This window comes from Homarus americanus, unplaced genomic scaffold (genome assembly GCF_018991925.1).
Source record: "Homarus americanus isolate GMGI-L3 unplaced genomic scaffold, GMGI_Hamer_2.0 scaffold50564, whole genome shotgun sequence".
In the NCBI taxonomy this organism is placed as follows: Eukaryota; Metazoa; Arthropoda; class Malacostraca; order Decapoda; family Nephropidae; genus Homarus; species Homarus americanus.
Genome location: NW_024715014.1, coordinates 2,237,105 through 2,251,045, shown reverse-complemented (window position 1 = coordinate 2,251,045; position 13,941 = coordinate 2,237,105). Strand labels below are relative to the sequence as shown.

The window sequence follows — 13,941 nt, the reverse complement described above, 5'->3', positions numbered from 1 at the left end:
TGCGTGTGTGTGTGTGTGTGTGTGTGTGTGTGTGTGTATTGATTAATTTAATTTTGTCGCATATAGCAGCTAGTTTATTGTGCACCCCATCCTCAGCCAATGGGACGGTAGAACAAAAGCCTTACAGTACAGAGGCGACAAGGGTGTTGATCAGACCCAGTGGTCAGGGTGTGATCAGACCCAGTGTGTCGTGTGTGTGTACGTCAGGGTGTTGATCAGACCCCAGTGTTCAGTGTTGATCAGACCCCAGTGTTCAGGGTGTTGATCAGACCCCAGTGTCAGGGTGTTGATCAGACCCCAGTGTTCAGGTGTTGATCAGACCCCAGTGTTCAGGGTGTTGATCAGACCCCAGTGTTCAGGGTGTTGATCAGACCCCAGTGTTCAGGTGTTGATCAGACCCCAGTGTTCAGGGTGCTGATCAGACCCCAGTGTCAGGTGTTGATCAGACCCCAGTGTTCAGGGTGTTGATCAGACCCCAGTGTTCAGGGTGTTGATCAGACCCAGTGTTCAGGTGTTGATCAGAGTGTAGTGTTGATCAGACCCCAGTGTTCAGGGTGTTGATCAGACCCCAGTGTTCAGGGGTGCTGATCAGACCCAGTGTTCAGGGTGTTGATCAGACCCCAGTGTTCAGGTGTTGATCAGACCCGCGCCCAGTGTTCAGGGTGTTGATCAGACCCCAGTGTTCAGGTGTTGATCAGACCCCAGTGTTCAGGGTGTTGATCAGACCCCAGTGCAGGGGTGTTGATCAGACCCCAGTGTTCAGGGTTGTGACCCAGTGTTGGTGTGATCAGACCCCAGTGTTAGGTGTTGATCAGACCCAGTTTAGGTGTTGATCAGACCCAGTGTTTAGGGTGTTGATCAGACCCCAGTGTTTAGGGGTGTGATCAGACCCCAGTGTTTAGGTGTTGATCAGACCCCAGTGTTTAGGTGTTGATCAGACCCCAGTGTTTAGGGTGTTGATCAGACCCCAGTGTTTCAGGTGTTGATCAGACCCCAGTGTTCAGGGTGTTGATCAGACCCCAGTGTTCAGGTGTTGATCAGACCCTCAGATTCAGGTGTTGATCAGACCCCAGTGTTCAGGGGTGTTGATCAGACCCCAGTGTTCAGGTGTTGATCAGACCCCAGTGTTCAGGTGTTGATCAGACCTCAGGGTGTTGAAGACCCCGTGTTCAGGGTGTTGATCAGACCCCAGTTCAGGTGTTGATCAGACCCCAGTGTTCAGGTGTTGATCAGACCCCAGTGTTCAGGGGTGTTGATCAGACCCCAGTGTTCAGGTGTTGATCAGACCCAGTGTTCAGGGTGTTGATCAGACCCCAGTGTTCAGGGTGTTGATCAGACCCCAGTGTTCAGGTGTTGATCAGACCCAGTGTTCAGGTGTTGATCAGACCCCAGTGTTCAGGGTGTTGATCAGACCCCAATGTTCAGGGTGTTGATCAGACCCCAGTGTTCAGGGTGTTGACAGACCCCAGTGTTCAGGGTGTTGACAGACCCCAGTGTTCAGGTGTTGATCAGACCCCAGTGTTCAGGGTGTTGATCAGACCCCAGTGTTCAGGGTGTTGATCAGACCCCAGTGTTCAGGGTGTTGATCAGAGTATTTCCTGTACATTGTGTGTTTAGTTCGGTACATGGAAGCTGATTTACTCACATCAGCATGAGTCATACTGCAGTGTGTGTGTGTGTGGCCATATGTCTGGCCACACACTTTACTTTTGTTCACATCAGCATGAGTCATACTGCCAGTGTGTGTGTGTGGCCACACACACACTTACTTTTGTTCACATCAGCATGAGTCATACTGCCAGTGTGTGTGTGTGGCCATATGTCTGGCCACACACTTTACTTTTGTTCACATCAGCATGAGTCATACTGCCAGTGTGTGTGGCCATATGTCTGGCCACACACTTTACTTTTGTTCACATCAGCATGAGTCATACTGTCTCCCTATGGACACACTCACCCTGTTGTTGTCCCAGCGTAAAGTGAGAGTCATGAGTCCGTCTTTGTTACATAGCTGGTGAGTCATGAGTCCGTCTTTGTTACACAGCTGGTGAGTCATGAGTCCGTCTTTGTTACACAGCTGGTGAGTCATGAGTCCGTCTTTGTTACACAGCTGGTGAGTCATGAGTCTGTGGGTCATTTGGGAGAGTCAAAACCTTGTAGTCTAGTTATCAAAAGTCGTTTAATGTTCACCACGAATATTATTTCTAACTTGAACATTTGCGGTCATTCTACGGCCAACAATCACCCATTCTTATAACAAACTCCACACAGGATTGTCTTGGAGTGTGAGGTGGAGAAGAAGTTATACCTTGAGTGAGTCTTACATCTGTTGGAATGTAAAGTAATTCTCTACAGCTGTTATAAAGGTCTGATGAATTTGAGAGGCTTCACTATCTCTATGCTCCTACTACTGTCTCTATGCTCCTACTACTGTCTCTATGCTCCTACTGCTGTCTCTATGCTCCTACTACTGTCTCTACGCTCCCACTACTGTCTCTATGCTCCTACTACTGTCTCTATGCTCCTACTTTTATCTCTATGCTCCTACTACTGTCTCTGCGCTCCTACTACTGCCTCTATGCTCCTAATACTGTCTCTACGCTCTTATTATTGTCTCTATGCTCCTATTACGGTCTCTACGCTCCCACTACTGTCTCGTACGCTCCTACTACTGTCTCTATGCTCTTATTATTATTACGGCCTCTACGCTCCTACTATTGTCTCGTACGCTCCCATTACTGTCAATTGGTAAATAGTAATCGATTGATTTTTTTAGCCACTTTTCGTTGAGACTGAGAACAGTAACAGACCTGTGATCTTAACCAACTCGTGATGTTATTAAGAATACGATTAAAGATCACAAGACGTTGCCGTGTATAACTAAGCAGAATAAACTTACTTAGTTACACTCAAGACAATGACCTTCCCGTAGTGAGTCAATGGAGGGAGAAGTGTGTTGTGGTGGTGGGGCACTTGAGTCAGTAAACACATACACTATCACATGACCACTGACGCCGCCTACAGGACCTGTGTGACAGGCACTTAACGTTACTAGGTTAGGTGGAGGTGGGGTGGGGTGGGGTTAGGTGGGGTGAGGTGGGTGGGGTGAGGTGGGGTTGGGGTGGGGTGAGGTGGGGTTGGGGTGGGGTTAGGTGGGGTGGGGTGAGGTGGGGTTAGTGGGGTGAGGTGGGGTGAGGTGGGGTGGGGTGGGTGGGGTAGTGTGGGTTTGAGGTGGGTGTGGGTGGGGTTAGGTGGGTTTGGGGTTAGGTGGGTAAAGTGGGGTGGTTGTGTTTGTGTTGGAACAGAGGCGAGTAATGATGTAAGGCCTAATTGTTAATGTTGTTATGGAGTCTTTGGTGAATGTATTCAGGTCAGGTGCTTCTTGGGTCACGTGTTTAATGGGTTACGTGGGTCATGGGTCACGTGGGTCATGGGTCACATATTTAACTGGTCACGTGGGGTCATGGGTATGATGCTTAATGGGTCACATAATGGGTTACATATAGGTCATGGGTCATATAATTAATTGGGTCACATGTCAAAGAGGTTATCTAAGGTGTGGTAGTGAACATATGGTGTGTAGTGAACATACATGGTGTGGTAGTGAACATACATGGTGTGGTAGTTAACATACATGGTGTGGTAGTGAACATACATGGTGTGGTAGTTAACATACAATAAGGTGTGGTTGTAGTGTAGCTGAGGTGTAGGTGTGATGGTGTGTGTACCAGGACCATAGGGTGTAGTCGTGGCGAGTTGGCGGGGATTTCTTGGACTGGTTTCTTGCTGGGAGGGAAAGAGGAGTGAGAGACGGGGTGTTGGGGGGGAGGAAGGGGAGGGTAGGGGCACAATTTGATCCTCCTGGCATCTTCCTCCAGACAGAAGCGCTGAGGATGACGTGTGTGTGTGTGTGTGTGTGTGTGTGTGTGTGTGTGTGTGTGTGTGTGTGTGTGTGTGTGTGTGAGCCTGGTACAGGTGGGTCGGAACAATAATGACTGATCATTACCTGTAACACCTGCCCCTCCTCATATCTCTTATAAACGCTTCCTCCTCCTCTTCCTACCCCCCCCTCCCCCACACACACTTCACCTGGAAGGGGCCGGGCGTCTTCCACAACTCACTAATTACCGGAATGATGGAGGAAGTAGTGTGGTGGGTTGCTGAAAGAGACTACTCTCCTCCGCCTCCGCCTCCCTCCACTCTCCCTCCACTCTCCCTCCACCTCCTCTACTCTCCTCCACTCTCCCTTCTCTCCACTCTCTCCTCCACTTCCCTCCACTCTCTCCACTTCTCCACTCTCTTCACTCTCCCTCCACCTCCCCTCCCTCCTTCTCCCACTTTCTCCACTCTCTCCTCCCTCCACCTCCTCCGCTTCTCCGCCTCCCTCCACCTCCTCTGCCTCCCTCCACTCTCCCTCCACTCTCCTCCGCTCTCCCTCCACTCTCTCCACTCTCCCTCTCCACTCTCCCTCCACTCACTCGCTTCTCTAATGTGTTACTCAAAGCCTTGTATTAATTACCTTAGTGAGCATGAAGGAGAGAAGGTAAGGATGGAAGGATGGAAGGATGGAAGGATGGAAGGATGGGATGTATTTAGATAGAAGGAAGGAGTGGTGAGATGAAGGGAGGGAGGGAGGTGGAGAGGGGAAGGAGAGAGGGAGAGGAGGAGGAGAGGGAAAGAAAGAAAGAGAGAGAGAGAGAGAGAGAGAGAGAGAGAGAGAGAGAGAGAGAGAGAGAGAGAGAGGAGTTTAAATGCCATAACCTTTGAAGGTGTGGCAGAGGTAGAGCGAGAGAGAGAGAGAGAGAGAGAGAGAGAGAGAGAGAGAGAGGCAGACAGAGACAGACAAACTGACAAAGAGAGAGAGAGCGAGAGGGAGAGAGAGAGAGAGAGAGAGAGAGAGAGGCAGACAGAGACAGACAAACTGACAAAGAGAGAGAGAGAGAGAGAGAGAGAGGCAGACAGAGACAGACAAACTGACAAAGAGGTAGAGCTAGAGAGAGAGAGAGAGAGTAAAACACCAAATAAAAACCATTGATGATTGAGAATTGGAGAAGGCGCCGCACAGGTAAACAAACGTTTCCCTCCGCGCGCCAAAATAAAAAAAATAAACGTTCAACCCCTTAAGCCAATCATCGTCAAGATCAGACTCTCTCCCACCAATCAGAGGCCAGCATTCGTCAGGGTCTCGGCGGGTTCCGTGTTATTATGGTGATTCAGTTAAGGGGTCGGATTTTAAGCGCGTCCTGTCACTGTCGCGTCAATCTGGCCAGTTGTGCTTGGGAGCTCACACACGCTCACATATGCTCACATGTTCACATATGCTCACACACGTTCACATATGCTCACACAAGTTCACATATGCTCACACACACGTTCACATATGCTCACACACACGTTCACATATGCTCACATGTTCACATATGCTCACACACGTTCATATGCTCACATGTACATATGCTCACACACGTTCACATATGCTCACACACACGTTCACATATGCTCACACACACGTTCACATATGCTCACATGTTCACATATGCTCACACGTTCACATATGCTCACATGTTCACATATGCTCACACACGTTCACATATTACACATGTTCACATATGCTCACACACGCTCACATATGCTCACACGTTCACATATGCTCACATACGATCACACAGGATAGATACTCACACACGCTCATAGATACTCACACACGCTCATAAACGCTCATAGATACTCACACACGCTCATAGATACTCACACACGCTCATAAACGCTCATAGATACTCACACACGCTCATAGATACTCACACGCTCATGATACTCACACACTCACATAAGCTCACAGATACTCACATACGTCATATACACACACACACACACACACACACACACACACACACACACACACCAGGAGGAGGGTGATGCGAGGGTTAAAACATTGACTAATTTATCCTGCCCTGCACGGAGCTGAGACGTGAGTTAGGTCTTTGTGTGTCTGTCTGTCTCTTTTTTTTGTGTGACTGTCTATCAACCTGTCTTTTATTTTGCCTCTCTCGCTGTGCCTTAGTCTCTGTCTGTCTGTCTGTCTGTTTGTCTGTCTGTTTGTTTACGTCTGGTTACTGTATCAGCCGTCCCACACCTCCTCTCTCTCTCTCTCTCTCTCTCTCTCTCTCTCTCTCTCTCTCTCTCTCTCTCATTCTTTCTTTCTTACTTAAACTTCATATCGCTGTGTGTGTGGGGGAGGAGGTGAGAGAAGAAAGGGGGGGAGGGTAGATGAGAGGAGAATGTGGTGGGGGGTTGTAGGAGGTGTTAGGGGCTAAATAGTATATACATCAGTTTAACACATCTTGCCCCCCCCTCCTCAACCTTTCTCTACCTCCCCTCCCCATCAACCCCTTCCCCTACCCTCTACATCACCATCACCTTAACCACTAACCTCCTTACCCCACCCCCATCAACCCTCCCTCACCTCTCCACCCCTACCCCATCCCCACCCCCCCTCACCCCCCCACCCCTATAAAGGGCTGCCCCTGGGCTGTGAGAGGCGGAAAATAAACCTAGTGGGCTCAGAGTCGCTATGACGCCCGGCTCTCAACACCGGCCCTGTGCCTCCTAATGAGAAGCAAACACTGTATTGCTAAGGTTTGTTTGCCTGCAGAGAGAGAGAGAGATAAAAGAGTGATAGAGGTAGAGAGGAGAAACAGAGATAGACAGAATTAAGGAAAAGAGAGAGAGAGAGAGAGAGATAACATAAAAGAAAGAGAGAAGGAGACAAAGACAGACAGAAATATCGACACACACACACGCACATATCGAGAGAGAAAAAAAAAAGAGAAAAGAGAGAGGAGATTGAGAGAAGAGAGAGACACGGGGTGAGATTATCATTTTACATTCCAAAATCTTCCTGATTCTTACTGCAGCTTGGGCTGCTATATGACCAAGAGGCTGGGTGGGGCAGGGCGGGGTGGGGGTGTGGTTGGGTGGGGTGGGGTGGGTTTGAGGCTGGGTTTAGTGAACTAGGTGTGTGTGGTGGGAAGGAGGTGGGTGAGGGTGGTTGGGCTGGGTGCGGTTGGGTAGCGTAGTCTGGGTAGGTAAGATGGACATAGTGGGTGGGGTGGGTGGTTTGGGTGGGGTAGGCAGGTTGAGTAAGGTGGGTGGAGTGGGCAGGATGGGCAGGGACGGGGTGGGATGGGCGCAAGTTTGGATATTCGTTGATTCTTAATTCTTCGTAATGACGCGTGATTCACAATGCCGCCGCCGCCGCCCGCCGCCCGGTCTCTAGTAACAGTGAGCAAACAAGGGGGTGTGAGGGACGCCTGGTGTAAGTGAGGGACGCCTGGTGTGAGGGAGGTGAGGGACGCTGGTGTGGGGAGTGTGAGGTACGCCTGGTGTGAGGGGTGAGGACGCCTGGTGTGGGTGAGTGTGAGGGACGCCTGGTGTGAGGAGGTGAGGGACGCCTGGTGTGGGGGGAAGGTGAGGACGCCTGGTGGTGTGGGGGGAGTGAGGACGCCTGGTGGGGGTGGGTGTGTGTGGTGAGGGACGCCTGGGGGAGGTGAGGGACGCCTGGTGTGAGGGGAGGTGAGGGACGCCTGGTGTGGGGAGGTGAGGACGCCTGGTGTGTGGGGAAGGTGGGGACGCTGGGTGTGAGGGGAGGTGAGGACGCCTGGTGTGGGGGGAGGTGAGGGACGCCTGGTGTGAGGGGTGAGGACGCCTGGTGTGAGGGGGAGGTGAGGACGCCTGGTGTGTGAGGGAGGTTGAGGGACGCCTGGTGTGAGGTGGGGACGTCTGGTGTGAGGAAGGTGAGACGCCTGGTGTGAGGGGAGGTGAGGGACGCCTTTGTGAGGGACGGTGAGGGACGCCTGAGGGACGCCTGGGTGTGGGGAGGTGAGGTACGCCTGGTGTGAGGGGAGGTGAGGGACGCCTGCTGTGTGGGAATGTGAGGGACAATAACCTAACTATAACCTAACCTAAATCTAACGTAACCTAACCTCTCTCCTCAGCCGTCTAAGTCTAACGCGTCTCGGGTTGTGCTCAAGAGACTGGACTTCAGGTCGTCTGGGCTCTACCGCTGTGAGATATCTGTCGAGGATTCATTCAACACGCTCAACCGCTTTGGCCGCATGATGGTTGTAGGTAAGGGTTTTGCAGTTGTTGTGAGGAGTGTTGCGGGTATGGGTAAGTGTTGCAGGTGTAGGTAAGTGTTGGTGGGGTGTTTGTGGTTGTGGTAAGTGTTGTGGTTGTAGGTAAGTGTTGTGGTTGGAGGTAGTGTTGTGGTTGTAGGTAAGTGTTGTGGTTGTAGGTAAGTGTTGTGGTTGTAGGTAAGTGTGTGGTTTGTAGGTAAGTGTTGTTAGTGGTTATAAGTGGTTGTTGAGATGGTTGTAGGTGAGTAGGTATTTCTGTATGCGTGTGGAGTGTTGTAGTGTGTGTGTGTGTGTGTGGGGGAGTGTTGTAGTGTGTGTGTGTGTGTGGGGGAGTGTTGTAGTGTGTGTGTGTGTGTGTGGGGGTGTTGTAGTGTGTGTGTGTGTGGGGGTGTTGGGGTGTGTGTGTGTGTGTGGGGGTGTTGTAGTGTGTGTGTGTGTGGGGAGTGTTGTAGTGTGTGTGTGTGTGTGTGGAGTGTTGTGTGTGTGTGTGTGTGTGTGTGTGGGGAGTGTTGTAGTGTGTGTGTGTGTGTGTGTGTGAGTGTTGTAGTGTGTGTGTGTGTGGGGAGTGCTGTGGTGTGTGTGTGTGTGTGGGGGAGTGTTGTAGTGTGTGTGTGTGGGGAGGGTGTTGTAGTGTGTGTGTGTGTGTGTGTGTGGGGGGGTGTAGTGTGTGTGTGTAGTGTGTGTGTGGGGGAGTGTTGTGAGTGTGTGTGTGTGTGAGGTAGAGCAGGTTCTCGTGTACCTGTCTTAGGTAAGCGACATGAATATGTTAATTGTGTTTTGTTTACTATTTACTGTACACACACACACACACACACACACACACACCTATACACACACACACACACATTTAATATTTCCTCTTTATAAACAAAACGACTTAAAGCGGATTAGGGACGTTGGTAATGTTGGCAGCCTGGTGGTGGTAATGTTGGCAGCCCTGGTGAGTGTGTTGGCAGCCAGGTGGTAATGTTGGCAGCCCTGGTGTGTGTTGGCAGCCTGGGTGTAATGTTGGCAGCCTGAGTGGTATGTTAGTGGTAATGTTGGCAGCCCTGAGGTGTGTTGGCAGCCCTGGTGTGGTAATTTGGCAGCACTGGTGGTAATGTTGGCAGCCCTGAGTGGTGTTGGCAGCCTGAGTGGTAATGTTGGCAGCCCTGAGTGGTAATGTTGGCAGCCTGAGTGGTAATGTTAGCGGCCTGGTGGTAATGTTGGCAGCACTGGTGGTAATGTTGGCACCTGGTGGTAATGTTGGCAGCTGAGTGGTAATGTTGGCAGCCCTGAGGTGGTAATGTTGGCAGCCCTGAGTGGTAATGTTGGCAGCACTGGTGGTAATGTTGGCAGCCCTGAGTGGTAATGTTGGCAGCCCTGAGTGGTATTGGCAGCCCTGAGTGGTAATGTTGGCAGCCCTGGTGGTAATGTTGGCAGCCTGGTGTGGTAATGTTGGCAGCACTGAGTGGTAATGTTGGCAGCCCTGAGTGGTAATGTTGGCAGCCCTGAGTGGTGATGTTGGCAGCCCTGGTGGTAATGTTGGCAGCACTGAGTGGTAATGTTGGCAGCCCTGAGGTGGTAATGTTAGCTGTGGTGTGTGTGGCAGCCCTGGTGGTAATGTTGGCCTGAGTGGTAATGTTGGCCCTCAGGTGGTAATATTAGGCAGCCCTGAGTGGTAATGTTGGCAGCCTGAGTGTGTGTTGGCAGCCCTGAGTGGTAATGTTGGCAGCCTTGGTGGTAATGTTGGCAGCCCTGGTGGTAATGTTGGCAGCCCTGAGTGGTAATGTTGGCCCCTGAGTGGTAATATTGGCAGCCCTGAGTGGTAATATTGGCAGCCCTGAGTGGTAATGTTGGCAGCCCTGGTGGTAATGTTGGCCCCCCCTGAGTGGTTCCTACGTTAAATATTCCCCCTAACTGGTGATGTGAGAACGTATGTAACTGACTCACTGGTACTGTTACTTTATTGACTGTTAACTGTTGCTCCATTTAACAGTTAGTGGCTGAGAGAGATAAGAAAAATTACTGTTTTTAAGACGTCAACAAAATGAGCAATTACCTTACTCTCCCTTAGGGCTTGTCCCCCCCCACCCCCCTATCTCTCTCTCTCTCTCTCTCACAGGCAAGATATCCCAGCCGTTTATCTCACTTTTAATCTCTTAAAGTCTTCATACCGACTTTCCGCCATCTTGAATCTTCTGTTTTTACGGTCGGCTCTCTGATGGAAGGTGAGGGAAGGAGGGAGGTGAGGGAAGGAGGGAGGTGAGGGAAAGGGGGGGAGGTAACAGAGAGAGCAGTGTCGGGGGTAAGTGAGCCCGTCAGATTAATTAGTTTATATGAAGGTGCACACACACACACACACACACACACACTATATACACACACACTGTGTACACACACACACACACACACACACACACTATGTACACACATACACGCACACATACAACACACACACACACACACACACACACATACACATACACACACACACACACACACACTATGTACACACATACACGCAAACATGCAGTACACACACACACACCTTGTACATACATACACGCACACATACAGTACACACACACACACACATTATGTACACACACACATACACACACACATACAGTACACATACACACACACACATACAGTACACACACACACACACACACACACACACATTGTGTAAACACACACACACACACACACACACACACACTGTGTACACACACACAGGCACACACACACTGTGTACACACACACACACCACACACACACACTATCTACACACACTACACACACACTATGTACACACACACACACACACACACACACACTCACACACACACTCACACACTGTAGCACACACACTGTGTTAGCAGACACACATGTACACACACACACACACACACACACACACACACACTATGTACACATAGGCATAGACGCACACACACAGTACACAACACACACACACACACTACACTATGTCACACATAGACGCACACATACGATACACACACTCACAGACACACACACACACACACTACACTATGTACACACACAGACGCACATACAGTACACACACACACAGTACACACACACACACACACACACACACACACACACACGCTCCCCCGTGTTTGTGTGTGCAGAGGACTCGTGTGATTTAGGTGTTGGTTTATACAGCTGACCAAGTGTTTGTTATGCCTCAATAGGATGGGGTCAGGGGTGGTCAGGAGGGGTCAGGGGTGGTTGGAGTCAGGGGTTAATAGAGGTCATAGGTGGTTAGGGTCGGTTAGGAAGGGTCAGGGGTAGTTAAGGGAGGTTTGGGGTGATCAGGACTAGTCAGGAGGGGTTGGTCAGGTGTCAAAGGTTGCCAGCGGTGGTTGGGGTGGTTATATGGGTCAGGTGTGGTTTGCAGGGTCAGGGTGGTCAGGAGCAGTCAGGGGCTATATACGAGGGGTAAGGGGTGGTCAGGGAGTACATAATCAGACAGAGGTGGCTGTACTAGTTTTGGAAGAGACAGACAGAGCGAGAGATAAGAAAGAGGAGGAGATATATGAGAGAGCATTAGAGAAAGCAGAGAGAGAGAGAGAGAGAGAGAGAGATACACAACTATAAATTTCCTCCACATAAACAACGGCTCGGGTCTTGCATGTTGCCTCACCGTTCAATTTTTCCCCCGGCCGAAGGAGCCAATGAGGCGGCCAGCTCTTCCCTCATACCTTCCCTCATATCTTCCCTCATATCTTCCCTCATACCTTCCCTCATACCTTCCCTCATTCCTCCTTACCTTCCCTCATACCTTCCCTCATACCTTCCCTCATACCTTCCCTCATATCTTCCCTCATACCTTCCCTCACACCTTCCCTCATCCTTCCCTCATATCTTCCCTCATATCTTCCCTCATACCTTCCCTCCATATCTGCCCTCATATCTTCCCTCATCTTCCCTCATCACTTCCCCTCATATCTTCCTCATCCTTCCTCATACCTTCCCTCATATCTTCCCTCATCTCTTCCCTCATATCTTCCCTCATACCCTTCCTCATACTTCCCTCATACCTTCCCTCATATCTTCCTCTCCCTTCCTCATATCTTCCCTCATACTTCCCTCCTTCCTCCCTCTACCTTCCCTCATACCTTCCCTCATATCTTCCCTCATCTCTTCCTCATATCTTCCCTCATACCTTCCCTCATATCTTCCCTCATATCTTCCCTTATCTTCCCTCATATTTCTTCCTTCATATCTTCCCTCACATCTTCCTCATACCTTCCTCATACTGCAGGTGTTTTAATGTCTGTATATCTGAAAGAGAGGAGAGAGAGAGAGAGCCAACACCACTAACCTTTCTCTTTTCTCTCTCTCTAAGTAATGACAGGCTGACCAATACAGTACATACGATGCCACACACCGCCAGCCTTCCTGCCTCCCACTATCCTCCCCTGCCCTCTCTACCCTCACCTGCCCTCCACCTCACCTGCCCTCTCTACCCTCACCTGCCCTCTCTACCTCACTTGCCTCTCTGCTCTCACCTGCCTCTCTCCTAACCTGCCCTCTCTACCCTCACCTGCCCTCTCTGCCCTCCTCCTCTGCCTCCACCTGCCCTCACTTGCCTCTCTGCCCTCCTGCCTCTCTACCCTCACCTGCCCTCTCTGCCCTCACCTGCCCTCTCTGCCCTCACCTGCCCTCTCTACCCTCACTTGCCTCTCTACCTTCTGCCCTCACTACCCTCACCACCCTCACCTGCCCTCTCACCCTCACCTGCCCTCCACCTTCACCTGCCCTCACTACCTCCACCACCCTCACTTGCCCCTCTCCCTCACCTGCCCTCTCTCCTCACTGCCACCACCCTCCCCTGCCCTCTCTGCCCCCCTACCTCACCCCTCACCTGCCCTCTCTACCTCCCCTGCCTCTCACCCCTCACCTGCCTCTCTGCCCTCACCTGCCCTCTCTACCCTAATGTACCTCTCACTATTGCAGTACATGTGGGAGTTATGGGAGGAGGTGGTGCTAGTGTACTGTGCAGTAGTCGCTCTCCACACCGTGTTTATTGTACACGCTGTTGTACACGCTGTTGTTGTACACGCTGTTGTACACGCTGTTGTTGTACGCTGTTGTACACGCTGTTGTTCATACACTCTTGTTGTACACGCTGTTGTTGTACACGCTGTTGTTGTACACTGTTGTTGTACGCTGTTGTTGTACACGCTGTTGTTGTACACTGCTAAGACTCTTGGCTGGAACTCTTGGCTAGGACCATCGTTCAATACGTCATTAATGAGAAATTACCGAAAGTGATTGATTGTAATTTCATTCATTTCAGACACACACACACACACACACACACACACACACTGCAACACACACACACACACACACACACACACACACACACACACACACACACACACACACTGCAACACACACACACACACACACACACACTGCAACATACACTGCAACACACACACACACACACACACACACACACACACACACACACACACACACACACACACACACACACTGCAACACACACACACACACACACACTGCAACATAACACACTGCAACACACACACACCACACACACCACCTGCAACACACACACACACACACACACACACACACACACACACTGCAACACACACACACACACACACACACACTGCAACATACCTGCAACACACACACACACACACACACACACTGCTGCAACACACACACACACACACACACACGATACACACTGCAACACACACACACACACACACACACACACACACACACACACACACACACACACACACACACA

General features: G+C 50.6%; 1 protein-coding gene across 1 annotated transcript in view; it reads left to right on the top strand.

Moving 5' to 3' along the window:
• Positions 1 to 13,941, top strand: part of LOC121880314 — a 106,547-nt gene that overhangs the window by 72,911 nt on the left and 19,695 nt on the right. Inside the window, exon 3 of the mRNA XM_042387476.1 lies at positions 7,995 to 8,127. Coding sequence (XP_042243410.1) covers positions 7,995 to 8,127 — 133 coding nt within the window. The remainder of the gene's footprint in view (positions 1 to 7,994; positions 8,128 to 13,941) is intronic.